Raw genomic sequence first — 20,497 nt, forward strand, 5'->3', positions numbered from 1 at the left:
ACATTCGCTGACTTTAGTGGTAGCCTGGATGAAAGGTTTTTTCATATTTACTGGAATAGTAATTATTTTCTCGTTTTCCTTCAATTCACTAGTTTTTTTTCTCCTTTCTGGTGAGGAAGATTGGCCGTGAGCTAACATCTGTGGCATTCTTCCTCTCTTTTGTATGTGGGTTGCCACCACAGCATGGCTTGATTATAAGTTGGCACCTGGGATCCAAAGCCTCAAACCCTGGGCTGCTGAAGTGGAGCATGTGAACTTAACCTCTGTGCCACTGGGCCTGCCCCTTCAATTCACTGTTTACTCTTGTTAAAGTTCTTCTCTGTCTTTTCTACGAACTCAAATCAATTTTTATTGCATGAACATGATTTTTCCTCAAAAGTTGTAAAATTTGTCTTCATTTTGGCATTGTATTGTAACATGACAATGAAAATATCTGCCCTCTGATAAAGCAGCAAATAGATCAGAAATTTTTTCAAAATATTCTGGAAACAGTCCGTATTGTAGATTTATATTTCTTCAAATAGAGGCCTGTTACCAAGGCCTTCAGTGAAGGGCGAGGTCTCATGTGGAGCTGAGAGGAGACTGCTTCTGCCGTGTCCTTACAGAGCTGACGTCCTTCACAGCCGCTCAGGGTCTTCCAGTCAGTCGCACTCACGGACTGCAAGCCTCTGGGAAGAAAAGGAGACAGGGAGTAAACACCGTGCTTCCCCACTGTCGTCATGGTCTGGCTTCTGTCCTTGCAGCGTATGGAACTGGAAGCTCAGAAACCCTCAAGCGTGTTCAGCGTAGGATGTCCTATGACCTTCTCCCCAAACCAAAGATAGTAGCTCACAGGTACTCTAATGTTAGTTAGATATGCTACCCCTAGTGTGGTCGAGCTGACTGCCTTATGTTAGGGAATTCAAAACGATTAAAGTAGTGTGTGTGTGTGTGTGTGTGTGTTTATATACACACATATGCATATAATCAATTATTCTTTAACTCTGTATAAATATATACATACACATGCATTTATACATACACATATGAGAAAATGGCATTGTATATAATTGACATGATCCCTTTGTGCCAGACTTCTTTCCACATATTTGCTATCTATGCATATAACAACTGAATGGTTAGAGAATCCACGAAGTTTTGTGTTTTGCTGTTAAAGATTTTTTTTCCCTTTTATGTATTCCAGTATTTCTGCATCAGTGCTATCCAGTATAACTTTCTGTGATGAAGTAATGTACTGTATCTGCACTGCCCAGTATGGTAGTCACTAGCCACACATGGCTATTGAGTGTTTGAAATGTGGCAGTATAACTGAGGATCTAAATTCATAATATTATTTAATTTTAATCAATTTAAAGGTAATAGCCACATGTGGCTAGTGGCTACCATTATTGGATAGTGCAATTCAATATGGTATCATCAAACATTAGTCAGTATTTCATTTATATGATAGATTGAATGCTTACATTCTGTGAGACCTAGAAACAAAGTCGGCCTCCAAGAGAAGTGCAGATGAAAACATGAGGATTACTGAATATATTTGATGTTGAAAGTCATTTTCTCCATCGAATTTTTGGTATTGTCAGCATATCTTTCCATCTGTCTCTGTACTATAAATGTAGCAGACTGAGCAGCTGAAAAGGACATTTTCATCCTTCCTCTTATAAATATGTATGTCAGTTCATTTAGAACAGAAAAATAGCATCGTAAATGCATGATTTTGCAACATATAATTGCTGCTTGTATTCATTGTTCAAGTAATTTATTTAGTGCATTATTTCTCAAAAGTGTTAACATATTTCAAAACCAGCATTTTCTGGAAAACACCTCCATTTCCTTGACGACCATGGTATATGCATCAGGGTTGCACTTAGCCCTTCCAGATATAAAATATTGCCACTGGTGCACATACAGCTGCACTCGAGTAGTAATTTACTGCAAGACATGAGAGCGCTAAAATTAACTCATGTTTGCATTGCTAATTATGAAATTGTAATACATTAAATGAAAGCCCATTTGGTGAAAACATAACATTGTCTGTTCCCTCTGCCTAAAACGTCTCATTAAACATCATCAGCAGGTGTTTCTGCATTTCTTCTTCATAAGGTGGCCATATAGGTTTCTCAAAATGTGTTTTATTTTGCTTTTCTGTAGAAGTTGTCGAATTTGTCATCCTTTGGAGGTTGCCTCGTTCTGAGGAAATTGGTCTTTTCTGCAATCTTGGCATTTATAGGCTTTACGTGCAGTTGGTGGCTTCTCCAGCTGTTCGCTCCTCAGACTGTCCACTGCATGGAGCGCAGGGCCGACCACATGTGTGGCTCTCAGTAAATATATGGTGGCATAGATACATACGACTTGCTTTGGTAAAGCTTTTTGAGTGAGTCAGAACTGAAAGCCAGGTCCTTCAGTTGCATTCTCTTGATACAACACAAGTGAAACATTGTAACTTAGATTTAAATTTTTATTAAATTCTCTGTCTCTGGCATATATGGCCAAATCTCCCTTAGTCTTTGAAAAAAAGGTACTTGTACAGAGAATAAAAAGACTGCTGAGATGAACTACTTTATGTAACCCGGTATCATTTGATTTGTCTTTCCCGTTCCCATTTTTAGTGATTGCCATTGATATTGATCCTGTTAAGATTGATCTTGCTCGCAATAATGCAGAAGTTTATGGGATAGCAGACAAGATAGAGTTCATCTGTGGAGATTTCCTGCTGCTGGCTTCTCAATTAAAGGCCGATGTTGTGTTCCTCAGCCCTCCGTGGGGAGGGCCAGACTATGCTACTGCAGAGACCTTTGACATTAGGACGATGATGTCTCCTGATGGATATCCTTTGAAAGACCTAAGAGTTTACTCAAACAGAGGTTGTGGAGAGGCAGGGTTTTGTGTGTGTGTGGGTATGTGCGTGTGTGTGTCTTTGAGAGAAAGAAAGAAATTAGTGAAGAGGAGAGATATTAGCTGATAGCAGTTGATAGAGTCCAGTTTGTTTTGCCTAAAAAGCAGGTATGTAAAAATTAACTAGTGATCTCCGAAAGTTATGGCAAATGTGAGATCATATTTACTTTGGTTACTATCCAGTGTTACCATTACAAAACAAGAACTAGAAAGCAGTAATTGTTTGTGGAGTTAGTGTCTGGAAATTGGGAATTTCCTCAAGACCTGTCCCTAAAGTCTGGGTGATTATTGCTTAACTTTTCTTCAGCGCACACTGACGTGTGCGAATTCTCTGTGTATCTTCAGATTTTTCCTGTTACTCTTCCAAGATACTGAAGCATACCTTTATTTCATAAAGAATAGCATTTATTTATTATTTATCCCCTTTTAATCTCTACTCCCCAGAGGAATCATCTGTTTGACTCTAACAGGAAATGTGTTTCTCAATTGCTAATTAAAACAGAATGTAGACTACAATGGACAGTTACTTAACTGGAGAGCGGTGGTACTGTTTTCCTATTCTTTGTCTTTCACAATAACTAGGAAATGGCAGAAAAGAGGAAGCATGTATATTTCTCACCCTTGGTTGCCCACCACTAGGATAATTGAATAAAAAGGTTTAACCTCTAACCTCGGATCTGTCAAGTGCAGTATGCTGCGGAATTATAAAATCCGCTACTTAATTCTCTCTTAGGTTCCATTAGAGGATTTAAATGTGCGCCTCATTGTTACATATCAAAATACATTTGGGTTGTGCTATAATAAGTAAACAACATATCTGTGATCAGAAATTAACTGCTGCTTTTGTTATTTTTCCTTAATGCTGTCTACCTTTGAAATTTTCAGACTGTCTCAGAAGATCACCAATAACATTGTTTATTTTCTTCCAAGAAATGCTGATATTGACCAGGTAAGCCATTACTGAGGAACTTCTATGAGCCCCTGGCATAGCTATTACAAAGAATGGGCAGAAAAAGATACAGAGTATTTCTTTAATTGAGAAGGTGTTCATGAGAAGTCCATGGTTTTGACTATTATTAGAAAACTGGAAGTGTTTGGCCATTGAATCCCTGCCTGTTTCATCCTCTTCATCTCCATGGCTCCTGGCATAATTAAACATAAATAGAGCGCTCTGCGCTTTTAATTATATGTTCTGAAAAGATAACTGAATGTGTTATGATTCAAATGTGCTCGCCTAAACTAGCCAAGGTTTGTCTCTAAACTGGAACCTACCTTGAGAATAGAGATTTTAGGTATTCCTGAAACTAGTAGCCTAAATAGAAATATACAGGCAGATGAAACCTTAATTTGGCCAAGATCAGTTTCAACTATAGTCTTGGGATATAGGATGCTTGACTAACATTCAGACATTCTAACATTCATATCCTTATTCCATTCTTACCATGAACACTTATTTTAGTCATCTTATTTTTTCCCTAGTAGAATTGGATCTGGTGTCATAACTGCCTCATAAAGATCTGATAATGTCTTTATTTCATGCTTTTGTTGATTTCTTTTTCTGAAGATTGGTACCTGAACTAACGTCTGTTTTCATGCTTTTGTTGATTTCTTTTTCTGAAGATTGGCACCTGAACTAACGTCTGTTGCCAATCTTTTTCTTTTTTTTTTTTCTTCTTCTTCCTAAAGTCCCCCAAGTACATAGTTGTATATTCTGGTTGTAAGTGCCTCTGGTTGTGCTATGTGAGATGCCGCCTCAGCATGGCCTGATGAGCGATGCCACGTCTGTGCCCAGGATCTGAACTGTCAAAACCCTGAGCCGCCGAAGCAGAGCAGGCGAACTTAACCACTTGGCCACGGGGCCGGCCTCTGTTGATTTTTTATAAACACTTATTACATGTCTACTCTGTGCTAAATAGTCTTTTGAAAATCTTTTGTCTTTCATATTCTAAATTTTACTGCAATGTTCCTAGGTGTGGGTTTTTTCTCTCTCTCCTTTTGATGCTCTGAGAGCTTACCTTATCATTCTGAGCTTTTCCATCTTATTCTGGAGAAATTATCTCCATTATTTGTTCAGCTTTGTTCTCCTCGCCATTGTTTTCCTTTTTCTGGGGCATCTATTATGGGGATGTTAACCTTCCAAAAGTATATTTTCTAGTGTTTTGTCTCCTTTGTCCTTCTGGGAAATTATCTCAACCTGGTCTCCCATCTCATTCATTCCTCAAGTGTGTACATTCTATTATCAGGCCCATGTGTTTTGTTTTTTAATTCAACTGTTATTTAGACTTCTTTTATATTCTTTATGGTTAATATTTCTGCATTGTTTTTCTTCTTTTGCACCCTAATCTTATTATTATAAGAAGTTTAAATTCTTAATCTGTTCTGTCCTTTCTGCATTTGATGTAATTTATAATCTGGCTTGTTTTTCTTCTATGAAATACTTGTAATCCTCAACTGTCTGTGTTCATGAGTGTTGGGTATTCTCAGGTAATGCAAAAGGATAAAAGACAGGCCAGAATCCAGTGAGTGTCAACCCTGGCTGCGCTTTAGAATTACTGGGGACACATGTAAAAACCGTGGCTATCCAAGCCTCAGTTTAGTAAAGCTTCCTGGGTCATTGTGATGTGTGTAGCCTGGATGAGAACCCCTGTGGAAGGCTGTGACGGCCCCAGTGATAACCTCGAGATGAAGGCAAGTAAGCTCTGGGGTGGTTAACCCAGGCACACAAGACCATAGATACTTATCACGGAATACCATCTCAGGACACAGCTCCCGCCTCTTTGGTATGGGGCCAAACAGAAGCAGCATTTAAAGGCTGTACTCTAATCTTAGAGTGTAATTCATTAGCTCTGGGGTTTGGACAGGGAGGAGTGAGAAGGCAGCTGCCACAGCTTGGGTCCCACCTGTTTGTCTCAGCGTCTCACAGCAGAACTTCTTTTTAGACTGCCCTAACTTTACTTCTGAGCATAGACCGGAGTTCTCAGTGTGTGCAAGTGAGACGGCATACACTGTTCCTACGAGGCAAGGCACTGGGCAAGGAGAAACAAGAGAGAATTTCACGTTTCATGTTCTCCTCCTTCCTGTCTTATCTTCCCACAAGCACCTGCCTCCTGCTCCAGGCCAGAGGCACTACCCTTCATCCTACCGTTCTTTTGTTTGGTGGTTTCCCTCTAGTGTCTCCAGAGCTATCTTACAGGAGTCAGCAGTCATACTAGTTCAGCCTCTTCCGAGGGATTACAGGATAAATACATAAATTATTATTATAATGCAACCTTCTCATAAGAAAGGTAGAGATTAAATGCGCTGGTTTTCTGGTGGATGATTTCAGAAAAGGCCCTGGATGATATCGCATGTAAACTGGACTTTAAAGGTAAAGAAGAGTTGGTTGTAGGAGGTTCGGAGAACGTGGCAAGAACATTGATGACATGGAAGTGGGAATATGTGGATAATGTTCAGGTAATGGGCTAAAAAAAAGCTGTTCAGAGTCAAACCTGAGTTTATTCTCAGCCCTGCCACTTAATAGCTTTCAGGTGGTGGTTTTAAGAAATAAATGAAATAAGTGTGTAAAGCATTTATCACAGTACCTTTAGCCTGTAACCCTCAATAAAGTCTCGTGTCTGTTGTGTAGAAGATCCTATTATAAAGTTATTACGAAAAGAATGTAAATGTGACTAAGATTCTGAAGAGGACCAGTATGAAAAAATAACGTTTTCTCCAGAGGGAAGAATAGACCACTTTAATATTTGTGAAATGATAGAATTTAATTTATACACATATCCCAGATTATAGATTTTTCTCTTCCTCCTGTCAGAAACCAGATACACTCACTTGTTACTGGACATATTTTCATGTTAATTTGTTATTCTTCCCCATCCTCGGCTTCTCTGGTTAGTCTTTGGAACACTGGTTCTCAGTTCTGGCTGCAAGTTGGAGTTGCTCGAGTGGCTTTTTTTTTTCAATTGTGGTAAAATACATAACAGAATTTACCATAAATCCTTTTTAAGCATACAGTTCAGTGGCATTAAGTGCATTCACATTATGTGCACCCATCACCACCATCCGTCGCGGAACTTTTTCATCTACCCAAACTGAAACTCTAGACCCATTAAACACTAACTCCCCATTGCCCCACCACCTGCCCCTGGCAACCAGCATTCTACTTTTTGTGTCTATAAATTTGACTGTTGTAGGTACCTCATTTCGGTGGAATCATACGGTATTTGTCCTTTTGTGTCTAGTTTATTTCCCTTAGCATAATGTCTTAAAGGTTCTTCCATGTTTTAGCATGTGTCAGAATTTCTTTCCTTTTTAAGGCTGAATAATACTCTATTGTATGTGTATACCACATTTTGTTTATCCATTCATTCACCACAGACATTTTGGATTGTTTCCACCTTCTGGCTGTTATGAATAATGCTGCTGTGAATATAGGTATACAAATATCTATTGGAGTCCCTGCTTTCAGGTATTTTGGGTAGATACCATGAAGTGGAATTGCTAGATCATATGGTAATTCTGTGTTTAGTTTTTTGAGGAATCACCATATTGTTCTCCACGTAAGCTGAGCCATTTCTATTCCCACCAGCAATTCATTCTGGTTTTTCCACATCCTTGCTAACACTTGTTATTTTGTTTGTTGTTATTGTTTAATGATGGCCATAGTAATAAGTATGAAATGTTATCTTATTGTAGTTTTGGCATGCATTTTCCTAATGATTAGTGATGTTAACCATCTTTTTATGTGCATATATCCTGGATATTAATCCTTATCAGATATATGCTTTGCCAGTATTTTCTTTCATTCCATGGGTTGCCTTTTTACTCTCTTCATAGTGTCCTTTGCTGCACAAAATTTTTTAATTTTGATGAAGTTCAACTTACCTATTTTTTCTGTGTGTTGCCTCTGCTTTTGATGTCATATCCAAGAAATCATTGCCAAATCCAATGTCATGAAAATTTTCCCCTATGTTTTCCTCTAAGAGTTTTATGGTTTTAGCTGAGTGGCTTTTTTAAACCACTGAGATGTTGGTTCACCAGGAAAGATTCTCTCTTAATTTATTTTGTGGGTTGAAGTCCAAGCATAAATCTTTTAAACTCCCCAAGTGATTGTAATGTGCTGCCAGAGTTGAGAGTCTCTGGGTTAAATAAAAAATAAATAAAATTAACAAGCCTAAGGTCGTACTCTATGAGTTAGAAGAAGATGGAATTAGATCTTGCCTGTCATCTATTTATAAGCCATTTCATCTAAACATTAGGCCTCCCAAATACTGTATGCTATACCGGTTACAAGAAAAAGCACTCTCCCCTTGCTTCATGCATTTACATACCAAATTTGATATTAAACCTAATATCTGCTGCTCTTGTGACTAAGATCTGCGTTCTAGACTCCCAGATAAGGTTGAGCCTATTGATTCTATAATTCTTATTGTTCTCATATGTAAATATTATACTCCCTACTAGTCTCATTAGAGCTATATGATTCTTAAATTAAACATTAGATGGGCTTATTTGGGTACTTGAATGACAATAGGCAATTCACTATTTATTGTAAAAGTTACAGTGAGTAAATTTTTTTCTAGTTAAATTAACACTTGCCCAAGGAGAAAGTTAACTCTTTTTCTTTAACTTGTGTTTTTAGTTTATTACTTTCAAAAACCTACCAGAATTACAGTTGGTAGTTGATTCAAATTTTCTACCTCTAGAGGGAGTAACGACACTAGAGAATAATAAAAGTCAAAAAAGGAAACTTGAGATTTCAAGTACATTATATTGTTTGGTATTGAATTTGGATCAAATTATGGTGGGAAGTCAAGTTTTCTTTTTAAAGTGAAGGAAATCTATCCATATGTAGGATTTTAAAAAATGAGAGACAGTACTACAAGATCGAGAGAGCAGAGTTACAGAGAAGTCAACTTTTTCGTTAAGGAACCTTTAGAATGTCACAACAACCTGAACTTACAAATGGGTTGAGTTCCCAAAGTTTATGGGTCTGCTTTTGAAGCTCAGGCTGTATTTTTCCCATAGGAATGTCTATAAAGAACAATTCATTTCCCATCCAGGGAGATTTGTATTCTGGATAATATTTATATTGAGAATAGTTAAACAGAGTATGGACTCAGTACCAGTATAACTTGTCTTGTAGTCTTTCCATATAGGAGATGAGTCTAATTGTTTTCTATATCTAGTAAAATATTTTTCTAGGTCCCTTACTACCTACATCTCTTATTCCCTTTTTCTGTTAGGGGGCTATTCCAGGACATGTATCCCTTGTTATCCATACTCTCTCTATCAAACTCAAGAAGTGAATAATTTAGACAATCTTTTTGTGATAGGCTCTTTGGAGGGGAGGTATATCTCACGCTCTGAAATCACTATGGAAACTTGGGAACTGATTATATTCCATTCAGAGAGCCCAGGGTAAAAGTATTTTATCTCCGTGATGCCTGTATCTTGCTGTGTTTTCTTTTCTTTCTTTCCTTTGGCAGCCATAGAATTACAGCCAGTACTAGCTTTGGATCTACCATGCTTTCCAAACATGAAAAGCTTCTCTTTTAAGTAGTAAACATGTACAATACAGATAGAGGTCTCTGAGCAGAGTAGAATGGTTAGTCTCCCCAAGGAAGCTACGCAGTAACGATTATCAGACCCCATCTTTGTATGAAATCCCTGTGAGCGGAATCTCCAACAGGAGTCCTGTCTCCTAGGCAGACACAGGAATGGTGAGAGGAATGGCTCTTGGTTGCTTTGAGATAGTACCTCCTTATCTTTGTTTGATTTCATAACTCTTAAAATGTCTAGCCTCAGAAAAGTAATAGCATTTGTACTTTTTGGGTCAAATTAGTTACTTTTCCTTATAATATGTTTATATCAGTACAGTCATGAGTCGCTTAACAACAAGGATGTGTTCTGAGAAATGCGTCATTAGGCGATTTTATCATATGAACATCATAGAGTGTACTTACACAAACCTAGATGGTGTAGCCTACTACACACCTAGGCTATGTGGTACTAATCTTACGGGAGCACTGTCATATTATGCAGTCCATAGTTGACCAAAACATTGTTACGTGACGCATTTCTATATACAGAGCAGGGCAACTTTGAGCATCATTGCTAAGAATTGTGTTGAAAACATTAACTAGGAGGCCTTACATCTTATAAATTCTGGCACTCGTGTAGTAGATATACTCCACCTTTCCATGACTTCCCCCAGATAGTAGACATGCTAACAATGAGTCTAGACCCCATCTAGTTTACTACTACTACTTTTTTGTTTTTTTTTTTTGAGGAAGACTAGCCCTGAGCTAACATCTGCTGCCAATCCTCCTCTTTTTTGCTGAGGAAGACTGGCCCTGAGCTAACAACCATGCCCATCTTCCTTTACTTTATATGTGGGATGCCTGCCACAGCTTGGCAAGTGGTGCATAGGTCCACACCTGGAATCCGAACGGCGAACCCTAGGCCACTGAAGCAGAACAAACTGCTGCACCACCGGGCTGGCCCCTTTATTTCTTGATAAAGCAGGAAAATGTTTACAGATTGACCTAATACTGTAGGTAAAAACTTATCCTGCAGTTGTTTAAATTTTATATTTAAGTATAGAAATTAATGTTAGATTTAATCAACAGATCTCTTTCTAGTTGGCAGGGTTCTTGAGGCTCCCATTGGAGCCAATACACGGTGTCTAGGCAGGGAAAAGTTTCTACCTGTAGCAGTCATCACACTTCTAATAGTTTATTTTATTAGGGAGGGAGGACTTATTTATTGGCAATATTTCTAAAACTTACCATATAGAAGAATATAGTTTCATATATGTATATATATATATATGCCTTTGAATACTTAAAGCTTTATAAATATGGAAACTGTTGAGTAATACTGTTATTTGGAAAAACATTTTAAATATAATTGAATTGAGTTTATTAGCATTTTTAGTGTTTGTTTTTGGCTGAATACAATAAACATTTACCACTAATTTCTTTGCAAGTATTCATTCTAAGCTATTATAGTATCTGCTTATTTAATAAAAGGACAGTTGGGGCCTACTGTTTCTAAATATTGAGATTGATAAGAAATTTGTATCAAATTGTTCTAAATGAAATTTCCATGGTGAAAATCTTGTCTAATGGCAGCACTCTCATACAGCCACGACTATATCCATGTGGTAAGTATGATGATGTCATCCCAACCGGTGTAGACACCAGAAGCAGGAGAGAGTTTAGAAGGAGGGCTACGAAGTGGGTTAGACTTTTGGTACATGTAGGGATAGTAAACTCTAAAACTGCTTAACCTGAAAATACCCAGATTTTAAAAAGAACCCTCAAAATTGCATTCATCCTCCAAAGGACCAGTACCCTGCGTTTATATACAACATAGAAGCTTAATAAATCTTTCTTGTCTTAATGGCATTCTTGGAGTTTGTAGGATCCCCTGTATGTTTCATTGGATCTTTGTAACAGCTCTGGAGTAAGCAAGTCAGGTTATCAGCCTGATTTTATTGATGAGTGAACTAGGGAAGTTTAGTGATTTGCCAAGTCATTCTGGCTCTCAAGGGCAGAGTTAGAGTGCCTTGCTGTCTTCCATTGACGAGGTATTCATTGCCAAAAAGGAGCAGATTCATCTCTTGTTAGAGAGTTAGCCCACCATGAGATTGGGAGCAGTGAATAGAAGTTGAGGTGACAAGAGAAGCAAAGGGAATTATAAAGAATTTCTGCTGCAGGAGTTCTTTTCCATTCCTGATTGGAGAGAAAGACAACAGAGGGCTAAAAATTCGCCACAAAATGAAAGGCACTTGCTGCTGAGCTTTATCTGCCACAGGTATTCTTTCATCTCTTCTAGTAACTGGTTGCCAGGTTTTTGGACCAACTCTGTTCTTACAGAAATCCACTACTTAATCATACATTGCAATTAAGGATGCAGTTGATCAGCTTCTAGTGTTTGTTAGCCAGCTTTTCCCTCAAAGTTTGCCACTGGACAATTAGAATAATATTGTTCATTCTTGTATTGCAAACATAATCATTCTCCAGAAGGGCTGGGAACACTGGCCTTGTAAGTCAAATTGAGAAGGCACAGTGCTTCTGAAGATAAGCTTATATTTCTTTCACTCCGTTCAATAAATTTTTCAATAAATGATGTAGATAGAAAATAAAAGGATGCCACACATGGTACTACCTTCAGGTCCTGTGCTAATAGCCAGGGGCTTCCCAGTTCTCTGGTCTGTTGTGCCGTATGTGACTTGTTGAATTTGGGAGCAGTCTTCATGTTTGCGGTGTCGGGTTCTGAGAATGAGTGAGGGACTAAGCTTAGTGAACTGGTGAGTGACAGCCTTCTCCTAATAGACTAACATAGGGGAGCTTTTGGTGCCCAGGTTTTTCAACCTGTCACCAGTGTGCTTCTGTTGACAAAGATGGCTTTTTAAAATCATATTTGTTTTAATCAACAAGCAAATATTTGAGAAAAGAAAGAAAAGAGAGGAAATAATATCTGTGAGAGCCTGAGATAGCAGTAAAGTTATCTGGAAAACTCTCAGCAAAAAAGTAAGATTTATTCACTTAGGCACAGAAATCTCATTTCTGTCTGCCACATAGAGAAATGAAACTAATTTTAATAAATATCTGTAAGTTTGAGTGTTGCCTGGTTTTCCACTGATAGAAAATATTTTCTTCTTTTATCTCCCAGAGAACTGTTCGCCAGAAATATTTTTACCCAACTTACGTTTATTTCTGTGTAGCTATTAGTTGGATGTAACAGAGGAAACATGAGGGCAAAAAGGAATCATGGGTACCACACTTTCCTGTTTGGCCTTAGGTTTCTAATCACAGCCAGTATTTCAGATGCCTCCTGCCCCTGTTACTGTAATCGACAGATCTGTAGGCCCCATAAAAAGTGCGCTTCATTTTCACCCAGTGTAATTTGCTTCTGAGCAAACTTTTGCATATTACAGAGATAATCACTTCTCCAGTATAATAATAGCACATTTTTTCAGTGCTCTAATTCTTCTGCATCTTTTTTATAATGAAGTGTTCTTGTCTTTAGTCTTTATTATATCTTTTTCCATTACTATCCAGTTTGGAAGTTATGCTCTCTCATTCGTTGTTATCATACGTTTTTACTTTGTCAGTTTGCTTTTGAAAAAAGTGCAGTTTTTACTGTTTCTTTGACTCTTAAATCATCTGTGCCTTACCCTTTACTAAAGTTCTGACCTTCATTGTGATTTTCACCTGTCTCTCCCCTCCCAGTCCCTGAAGACAAATTTTTGCCTGGTATAAAATCTAGTTGCTGGAACTTCAGTCCTTAGTTGTAGTTCCAGTCCGGGCTAATTGGGATTTCTTTTGGTAAATCTAGTATGTTTAGGTAATATGCCAAAAACTTAGCATGTAAACCACAGCTGCTAATCTTTATATGTTTACCTACCTACCTTTTCCTCCCTCCTTGCCTCTTCCTCCCCTCTTCCTTCCCTCTATTTCTCTCTCTCTCTCTCTCTCAATTTATTAAACTTTAACTGACAAAGGGGAAGGAACCAAATAACGTTTTGCCAGTTAAACCTGCTAGTGAAAAATTAAAGACAGATGGAAATTGATGGCATTGTTTGCTTAAAGCAAAGTATTAATGGCTTGATCTACGTAATCTTTACAGTCTTTCCAACTCCAGAATTCTGACCTTTAAAATATATATAGTTGTGGAAAAGTACAAAAAGGCCAAAGTTAGAAATTATTTTTAATTAGAACACTTGAAAGTAACATTGGCTTTTTTGTTTCTTTCTAAACACTGAACCAGATAAGAGTTTGCTCATTATATTTTGACATAGATTTACCTTTTCCTGAAGTATCAAGAGCAATACTTGCTTTGTTTGTCCATCATCTGACTCTCCCGGCTAGAATATAAGATTCATGAAGGCAGGGATTTTGGGGGTTTTTTTTGCTGTACTCCACTGCCTAGAACAAAAAACTATAAGCACTCGGTAAATAATTGTTGAATAAAATAATTTATTAACTATTTTGTAATGGACCTCAGAAAACTCCCATGAAGCCTGTCTTCATTCCTTTTTCTATCCAAAGCCCCCAACTCCAGGCAACCCTCTAAAAAGTAGAGAGAGAAAAGAAACTACCCTATCTTCTCAGATTTGTTTTAATGTAATCCTGTTTATGGCTTACAAAATGCTGTTTTCAGAGAGACAGGTAGTGTTCCTATTTTTCAGATCTAGAAAACCAAAGCCTATCTTAATGGCTTTCTAAATTGATGTAGCAAATTATTGGTAGAACTGGTATTAAAATTTGCCTTTGACTTTGCTTTTTTTCCTGCTAGGCCAACCGTAGCAGATTTTTTGCTGTTGTTTCAGGTCTACTTGGGTTCTCTGAACCTGACCTGTTCTCCCTTCTCATTCCCCACCCCTACTCAGCCCACCAACTCCCCGAGAAAGCTTCGGCTCACCAACCTCACCTTCTTTAAATAAATCTCTGTTTAAAGGAACAAGAGAAGTACTGTACTTAAGGTATATCTTAACTCATAGAAAAATTGTAGGTAAAACTCATAGGTAAATTGTGAAACAATTGTACTTTAGATATAGTAGTCAAAAATGCCTTTTATTGGTTAAAGACAAAATTCTTCATTTTGCCTTTCCTTGTGAAAAATCAGACTGACGTGAAGCTACCAAGATAGAAAATAAAATAATTATTCCTAATAATTGTCACTCTAAGACTACTAAGCTATTTTTAATTTCTTGTTTTACTTTAATAATTATAATACTGTGTTTAACTTCTGTTACCATCTATTCCTGTTGATAAAAACACAGCCATCTCTTTCATGTCCCATTGTGGGCGAGGGTTCATGTTGACACTGTTACTGCCTTGGTGGGACAGCTTCTTTTTTTTCTTATTTTAAGAATGTACCATAGAATGACCTGTTGTTTCTTCCCTATTTCTGTATCTGTGACTTTTTTTTATAAGAGGAAGTTGAAGTGCTTTAAAATACATACTCACTGGTGATGCACAATAAATCTTACCTTGTGCCAGATGCTGGTGTCATATGTGTAATACCTGTGACAGTAGAGCTTGCAGCCTCCAAACCAAACTAAACTGACCACACCTCTCTTTGCAAAATACACAGCTACAGTTTTGCCAATTACAATTACAGAATTTGTAACAGAAATTGCATGTCTCCTGTTGTTTGTACCTGTCCCTGATACTTTGGGTATGCCTTTCTCCAACATTCAGTGTGTCCAATTCTCTGACACCCAGGGCTTCCCACTACGTTCCCCTTTCCCTTAATCATTCTCACTGCTACCCTGGTGAGCTGATCTCTGGTGATGTAATCATGGGTTAGAAGGTCATATATTTGCTAGTTAATAGACCTGAGAGGTTGGATGAAAAAATGTTGGACTAAAACAAAACTTTATAAGAATTTAGGGTAAAGCATTGCTAGTCTGAAGCATCCTTTTGATGTTAACTCTGTGGAGGTGGAGGGGGGTTGGTGCTTTTAGCTTCCTAATAAAGGGATTGCTCACTGTACTCTCGTAGACCTTAAAAAGAGCCATATTTATTTTACCACAATAAGAAAGGGGGAACATTAGAAATACACACATGCACACACACGTACGCAAAAGAGCAGCAGGTGGAGGAGGTGCTCCAAATTGGGAGAACAGCACAAGAGGCCAATTAGAGAAGGAAAAATTAGGTAGTAGAGACTAGAACTCTCGTGAGAGTGAGGTCATATCTGTCTTGCTCTCTGATGTATTCCTAGTGTCGTAAAGCAGGAACTCAACAAATATTGTTGAGTGAAGATGAGGGCAAGAGGCAGAAGGTAAGGTAAACAGGACAAAAGTTCAGGAAAGGGAGTCGTTCTTTACATTTCTATCTTAATAAATAAATCTGATATTTGGGAAGGGTAATGTTCGTTTTCTCTTCCTCTGAGTTTTTTAGCTTCTGGCCCTGGAGAGGTTAGGTCCTGTACAGTAAGATAGCCCTATGGTCTTTCCCATAATATCAAAAGTCTCTGAAAAAGGTATTTCTGCCACCAAATATTCATTAACACCTACCTGGAAAGTAATAATGAGCTTTTGAGATGTCTCATGATTTGAAGGACTTAAAGAAAAAGCCAGAGTCATCTTATTTGATAAAGCATATGGATGAAAGATTTATTTTGAAATCATACTTATCTATGTGTGACTTTCTTCTCTTCCTTTTTTTAGGTGGCGTCCTTAGCTGGGCCTGGAGGGCAAGTGGAAATAGAACAAAACTTTCTTAATAACAAACTGAAGACAATCACTGCTTATTTTGGGGACCTGATCCGAAGATCAGCCCCTGAATCATCTCTGTGAGCTGGGAGAAAAACAAAAAGATCAGGCAGTGGTCAGAACGTTATTCAGATGGGGCACTCGGAATTTCTTTTCTGTAGTCACTGGTATTTTGTACCCATAGTCTTATATCACATATGAAATTGAAAGTTAAATGACTTTTAATGATGCACTTGGAGATATTTGGATAATTTTAACTATGTTAGGATAGTGAGTGTCTGATATGGAAAAGGTAGTCTCTTCTTTGTGCTTAACATCAGTCAGTGTATGTTTATGTATGTACGTGCGTGTATCTGTATATTTTTTTAATTTCGTATGTTTTGGTTTAACACCTTTGTGTGTGTGTGTGTAAACAATTATTGTGGTTTTTTTAATACAGAGAGACAGAAAGAAAAAAGTCTATCCACCCATTTAACCCCTGCTGAAATAAATAATGTTATACCTTTAAGGGTAGAAACATAAGCAGTACAGAATATACAAAATGAAAAGTACAAGTCTCCCACCGCCTTCTCCTGCCCTTTCTTCATTTGTCTAAAGATAACCACACCTGTGTTGTGTAATTCCTTGGAGGGCAGAAAGGAATTGCAGTATACCCTAATATACTTTTTTCCCTTATCGTTGCACTCTTCAGTAGCCCCTTCCTTTTTTTTACTTAATGTATCTTTTTTTTTTAAGTATTTACTTTTTTAATAGTGTATCTTGAAGACCTTTCCACAGTCGTACCTGCATACAGATCTACCTCATTGCTTGTAATGGCCAGCTTGTATTCCATCTTCTGGATATGCCATAATTAATTTAACCAGTTCCCTAATGATGGGCACTGGGCTGTTTTCAGATTTTTGCAGTTATCAGCTCTTCTGTGCTCTGATTAGAGTGCCCCTCCACAGCTCCCCATCATCAAGCATTTTAATTTTTGCTATCGTGTGCAAGAAAAATGGTATCTTATTGTTTGTATGCTTTTCCTTAATTATGAATGAGATTTGAGAGTATTTCCATATATCGTGGGTTTTTTAAAATAGTTTTCCCCTTTTAAACTGGCTATTCCTGTCTTATCAATTTCTCTTTGGGATTTGTACCTTTTTCTTATTAATATGTATGAGTTCTTTGTAAATTGAAGACCCCTTTGTCTTTAGTAGGTGTTAAAAATGTGTTTTTCCAGTTAGCTGTTGGCCTTTAGACTTACTTTGCGATTTCTTTTTTTTTTTTTCATGCATAACTTTTTAATTTTTGTGTACTCAGACTTAGCAGTCTTTTTTCTTCCTTGTTTCTGGGTTTACATCCTTTGAAAGATCTTTTCCAATCCTAGAATATAAATATATTTATCCAAGCTTTTTTCTAGAACTTTCTTGTTTTTGTGTCTTTGTTCCATCTGGAATTTTCTTTTTAACATCCTTTTATAATGTTACTATTTTTTAAAATTTACACTGCAAAAACAGTATGAAATATATTTTGTAATAGAGGAGTTTGTATTCTTTTTCTATTAAAATGGCATGAAAGGAGGAAGAATATGTGTTGCTTGTTCATTCATCTAAAAGGTGTGTTCATTCATTTTTACACGTAGGTAAAAAGACAGAGACAAAGGACTCTGGTCATTGGGGGATCTGGGACCTTTATCTTTTAACAGTGTGAGCATGTTAAACATCAAAGAAAACATGGCTTCAGCTGGGATGGAGCTGGGGGAATCAAAATAAATTGAGGGGATTTACAGTAAGTACTGGAAAAAATAACTATTAAATAAAAGGAACTTTGTTGGAGAATGGAGACAATGCTAACTTTAGTTTCTGGAAACTTTACTATGTGTGTGTGATTGCCCTGCAGTACAGTAGCAATTGAGCTGGTCGTTAAGTATTAAATTAATTTTTTATTAATTTACAACATCAAAATCTGTCAGTGTTCTCAGTTTTTGTAATTTTTCGTCATGGAGTATTAGTGTGTATATCATAAACTTGTCACCATTTTTTAAATAATGGCAGCGTTGGTGATAAACTGTCCTATACGTGGCCCCTAGAACTACTTAGACTTAGCCTCTGGGGTAGGAGGTTGAGGGGTAAAAGCAGATTTCCAAAATCACCAGTTATTTTTAGTTTTTGTCACTTAACCTTTCATGCATACACATTTTCCACAATACATTTTCTTAATTGTGTACTGTTAATATGAAAACTAATTTGTCTTCCTGAACATACATGATCTTCTGTGAGATGAGTAACAGGAAGCCTAACCAAGATTAAAATATTCCTGCCCACTAATCACAGCACATATAACTGATTTATACACTCATTGATAGATGATTAGTGCTCACAAGAACCTTAGTCTGTTAGGAGACCCCTGTGTTCAAGTGAAATCTTACCAAGAAGCCAAATGTGTGAAGTGACTGAAAAGTAAAGCCCTGGAGCTGCTCCGCGTCAGGCAGAAGCGAGGCCGACAGCCCTGCTCTAGCCCAACTCAGGCTTTTTTTTCTTGTTAGATTGCAAAACTTTTTAAACACATTTTTGTAAAAATGGATATATATTTTAACAATTTGAATATAAAGTGAACACCCCCCCCACACCCCCTGCCTTGAGCCCCTTCTCTGCACCCCCTCTCCCAGCTTCCTTTCCGTTTCCCAGAGGCCAACACTGTTAACACTTTGGTATGAATCCTTTGAAGCATTTCCCTATGCAATGAAAGCTGTCCCACAGTGAGATGGAGTGGGATTATGTTATTTTGACATTTGATTTTGTTTTTAATACGTTTTAGAAATTTTTTCACATCAATACATACACATTTGCGTTATCATTTTTAATAGTCACGTAGTACAAATCTATGAGAATTTCTTTAACCATTACTCAATTGTGAACATTCAAATTGTTCCTGGTTTTTCCAATTGCAGGTAGTACTGCAATGTGTATTTCTCAGTAGAATAAATTCCTACAAGTGCCATTTTTAGGTCAAAGTTCATGCTTATTTTTTTACTTAGTATATAATGTCAAGTTGTACTCCGAAAATGTATATTCTCACCAACTATGCATGAAAGGGGTGAGTTTTCCCCACCCCCTCAAAACATTGCATGTTTTCACTTATTGTTACCAAAGTAATCAACAGACAATAAAGTTATTTTAATTTGCATGTCCTGGTTACTGGTGAGGTATAAGCAACCTTTCATATATTTATTACCCAAATACATGTGTGAGGCATCTGATTTTTTTCACCAAATGAATAGCTAATTCCTACGTCATTTTCTATTAAATGAGCTAACCTTTCTCTGTTAGTTTGAAATCTAACCAGTGTGTGTGTATGTAATTCTGTTTCTGAAATTCTTGCTGTTCCATTGATCACTTGTCCACTCCTGTGCCATATGTTGTTGATTGCTGTAGTTTTCATTATATGTGTTGACTGTTGTGTATTCCCCACCTCCCACCCCCCCCATCATTAGTCTCTTAAAATTTTCTTGGCTCTTTCTAAGCATTTTCACTTTTTTAGATGCACTGGAATTTCTCAAGGTATATTTTAAAAATCCTTTGGGATTTTTAATTTTAGTTTAGGAAGCTATCTTCAACCATTGAATCTTCCTATCCAAAGTCTTAATGTGTCCCTCTATTATTCTGATCTTTTATGTCTATATCATTTTACTTGTATAAATCTTGCATATTTTTGCCAAGTTTATTGCTTGATATTTTAGTTTGTCTGATTTTGAATGGGATCTTTTTTGTTGTTAACTTTTCTAGTAGATATATCCTTTGTATGTAATAATGCTTTTAGTTTTTCTTATATCCAGTCACCTTACTGAACTCTTTTAATAGTTCTAATAGCTTTTCAATTGATTGACTTCGATTTTCTAAATAGGCAGTTATGGCATCCACATATGAGTTTTTGTCTTTGCCAATATGTGTGCCTCTTAATTCTTATTCTTTTCCTATTGCATTGGTTAGAACTGCCAGGAATGTTGTGATAATGGCACTCTTTCCTTGCTTTTCATTTTGCAGTGAAAGTTTAGAAGCATTTCTATTAAATGTTATTGTAGCTTGCATTAAAATTAAAGACATTACTTTTCCAGAGTCTTTTTGTTCTTATTTAATCTAATAAAGTACCAAATTGCTTTAAAAATTTCAAATTATTCAACCATTAAATCCTGCTTTATCATAATGTATTATTTTAGTTCACTCTGGGATTGCACTTGATAAGTTTACTTTGTTTTGCTTAGTTTTGTTTTTTGTGCACCTTGCCTGGTTTTGGTATCAGAGTTACACTATTCTGACAGAATGCTTTGGAAAATCTTCCATTTTTTTCTGTGTCCTAAATAACATTAGTAATATCTGTTCATTGAACCCTTGGTAG

General features: G+C 37.0%; 1 protein-coding gene across 2 annotated transcripts in view; it reads left to right on the top strand.

The window, feature by feature from the left end:
• Positions 1-18,676, top strand: part of TGS1 (trimethylguanosine synthase 1) — a 43,615-nt gene extending 24,939 nt beyond the window's left edge. The window contains exons 11-13 of one of the 2 annotated variants that reach the window (XM_046641738.1): positions 2,610-2,826; positions 3,766-3,844; positions 16,079-18,676. In XM_046641738.1, the coding sequence (XP_046497694.1) occupies positions 2,610-2,826; positions 3,766-3,844; positions 16,079-16,207 (425 nt within the window). In that variant the 3' untranslated portion in view covers positions 16,208-18,676. Of the gene's footprint in view, positions 1-605; positions 868-2,609; positions 2,827-3,765; positions 3,845-16,078 lie in introns of those variants that run through there. The other variant, XM_046641739.1, reaches the window with a different exon arrangement.
• The last annotated feature ends 1,821 nt before the right edge of the window (positions 18,677-20,497 follow it).

Source organism: Equus quagga, chromosome 16, assembly GCF_021613505.1.
Source record: "Equus quagga isolate Etosha38 chromosome 16, UCLA_HA_Equagga_1.0, whole genome shotgun sequence".
NCBI lineage: Eukaryota > Metazoa > Chordata > Mammalia > Perissodactyla > Equidae > Equus > Equus quagga.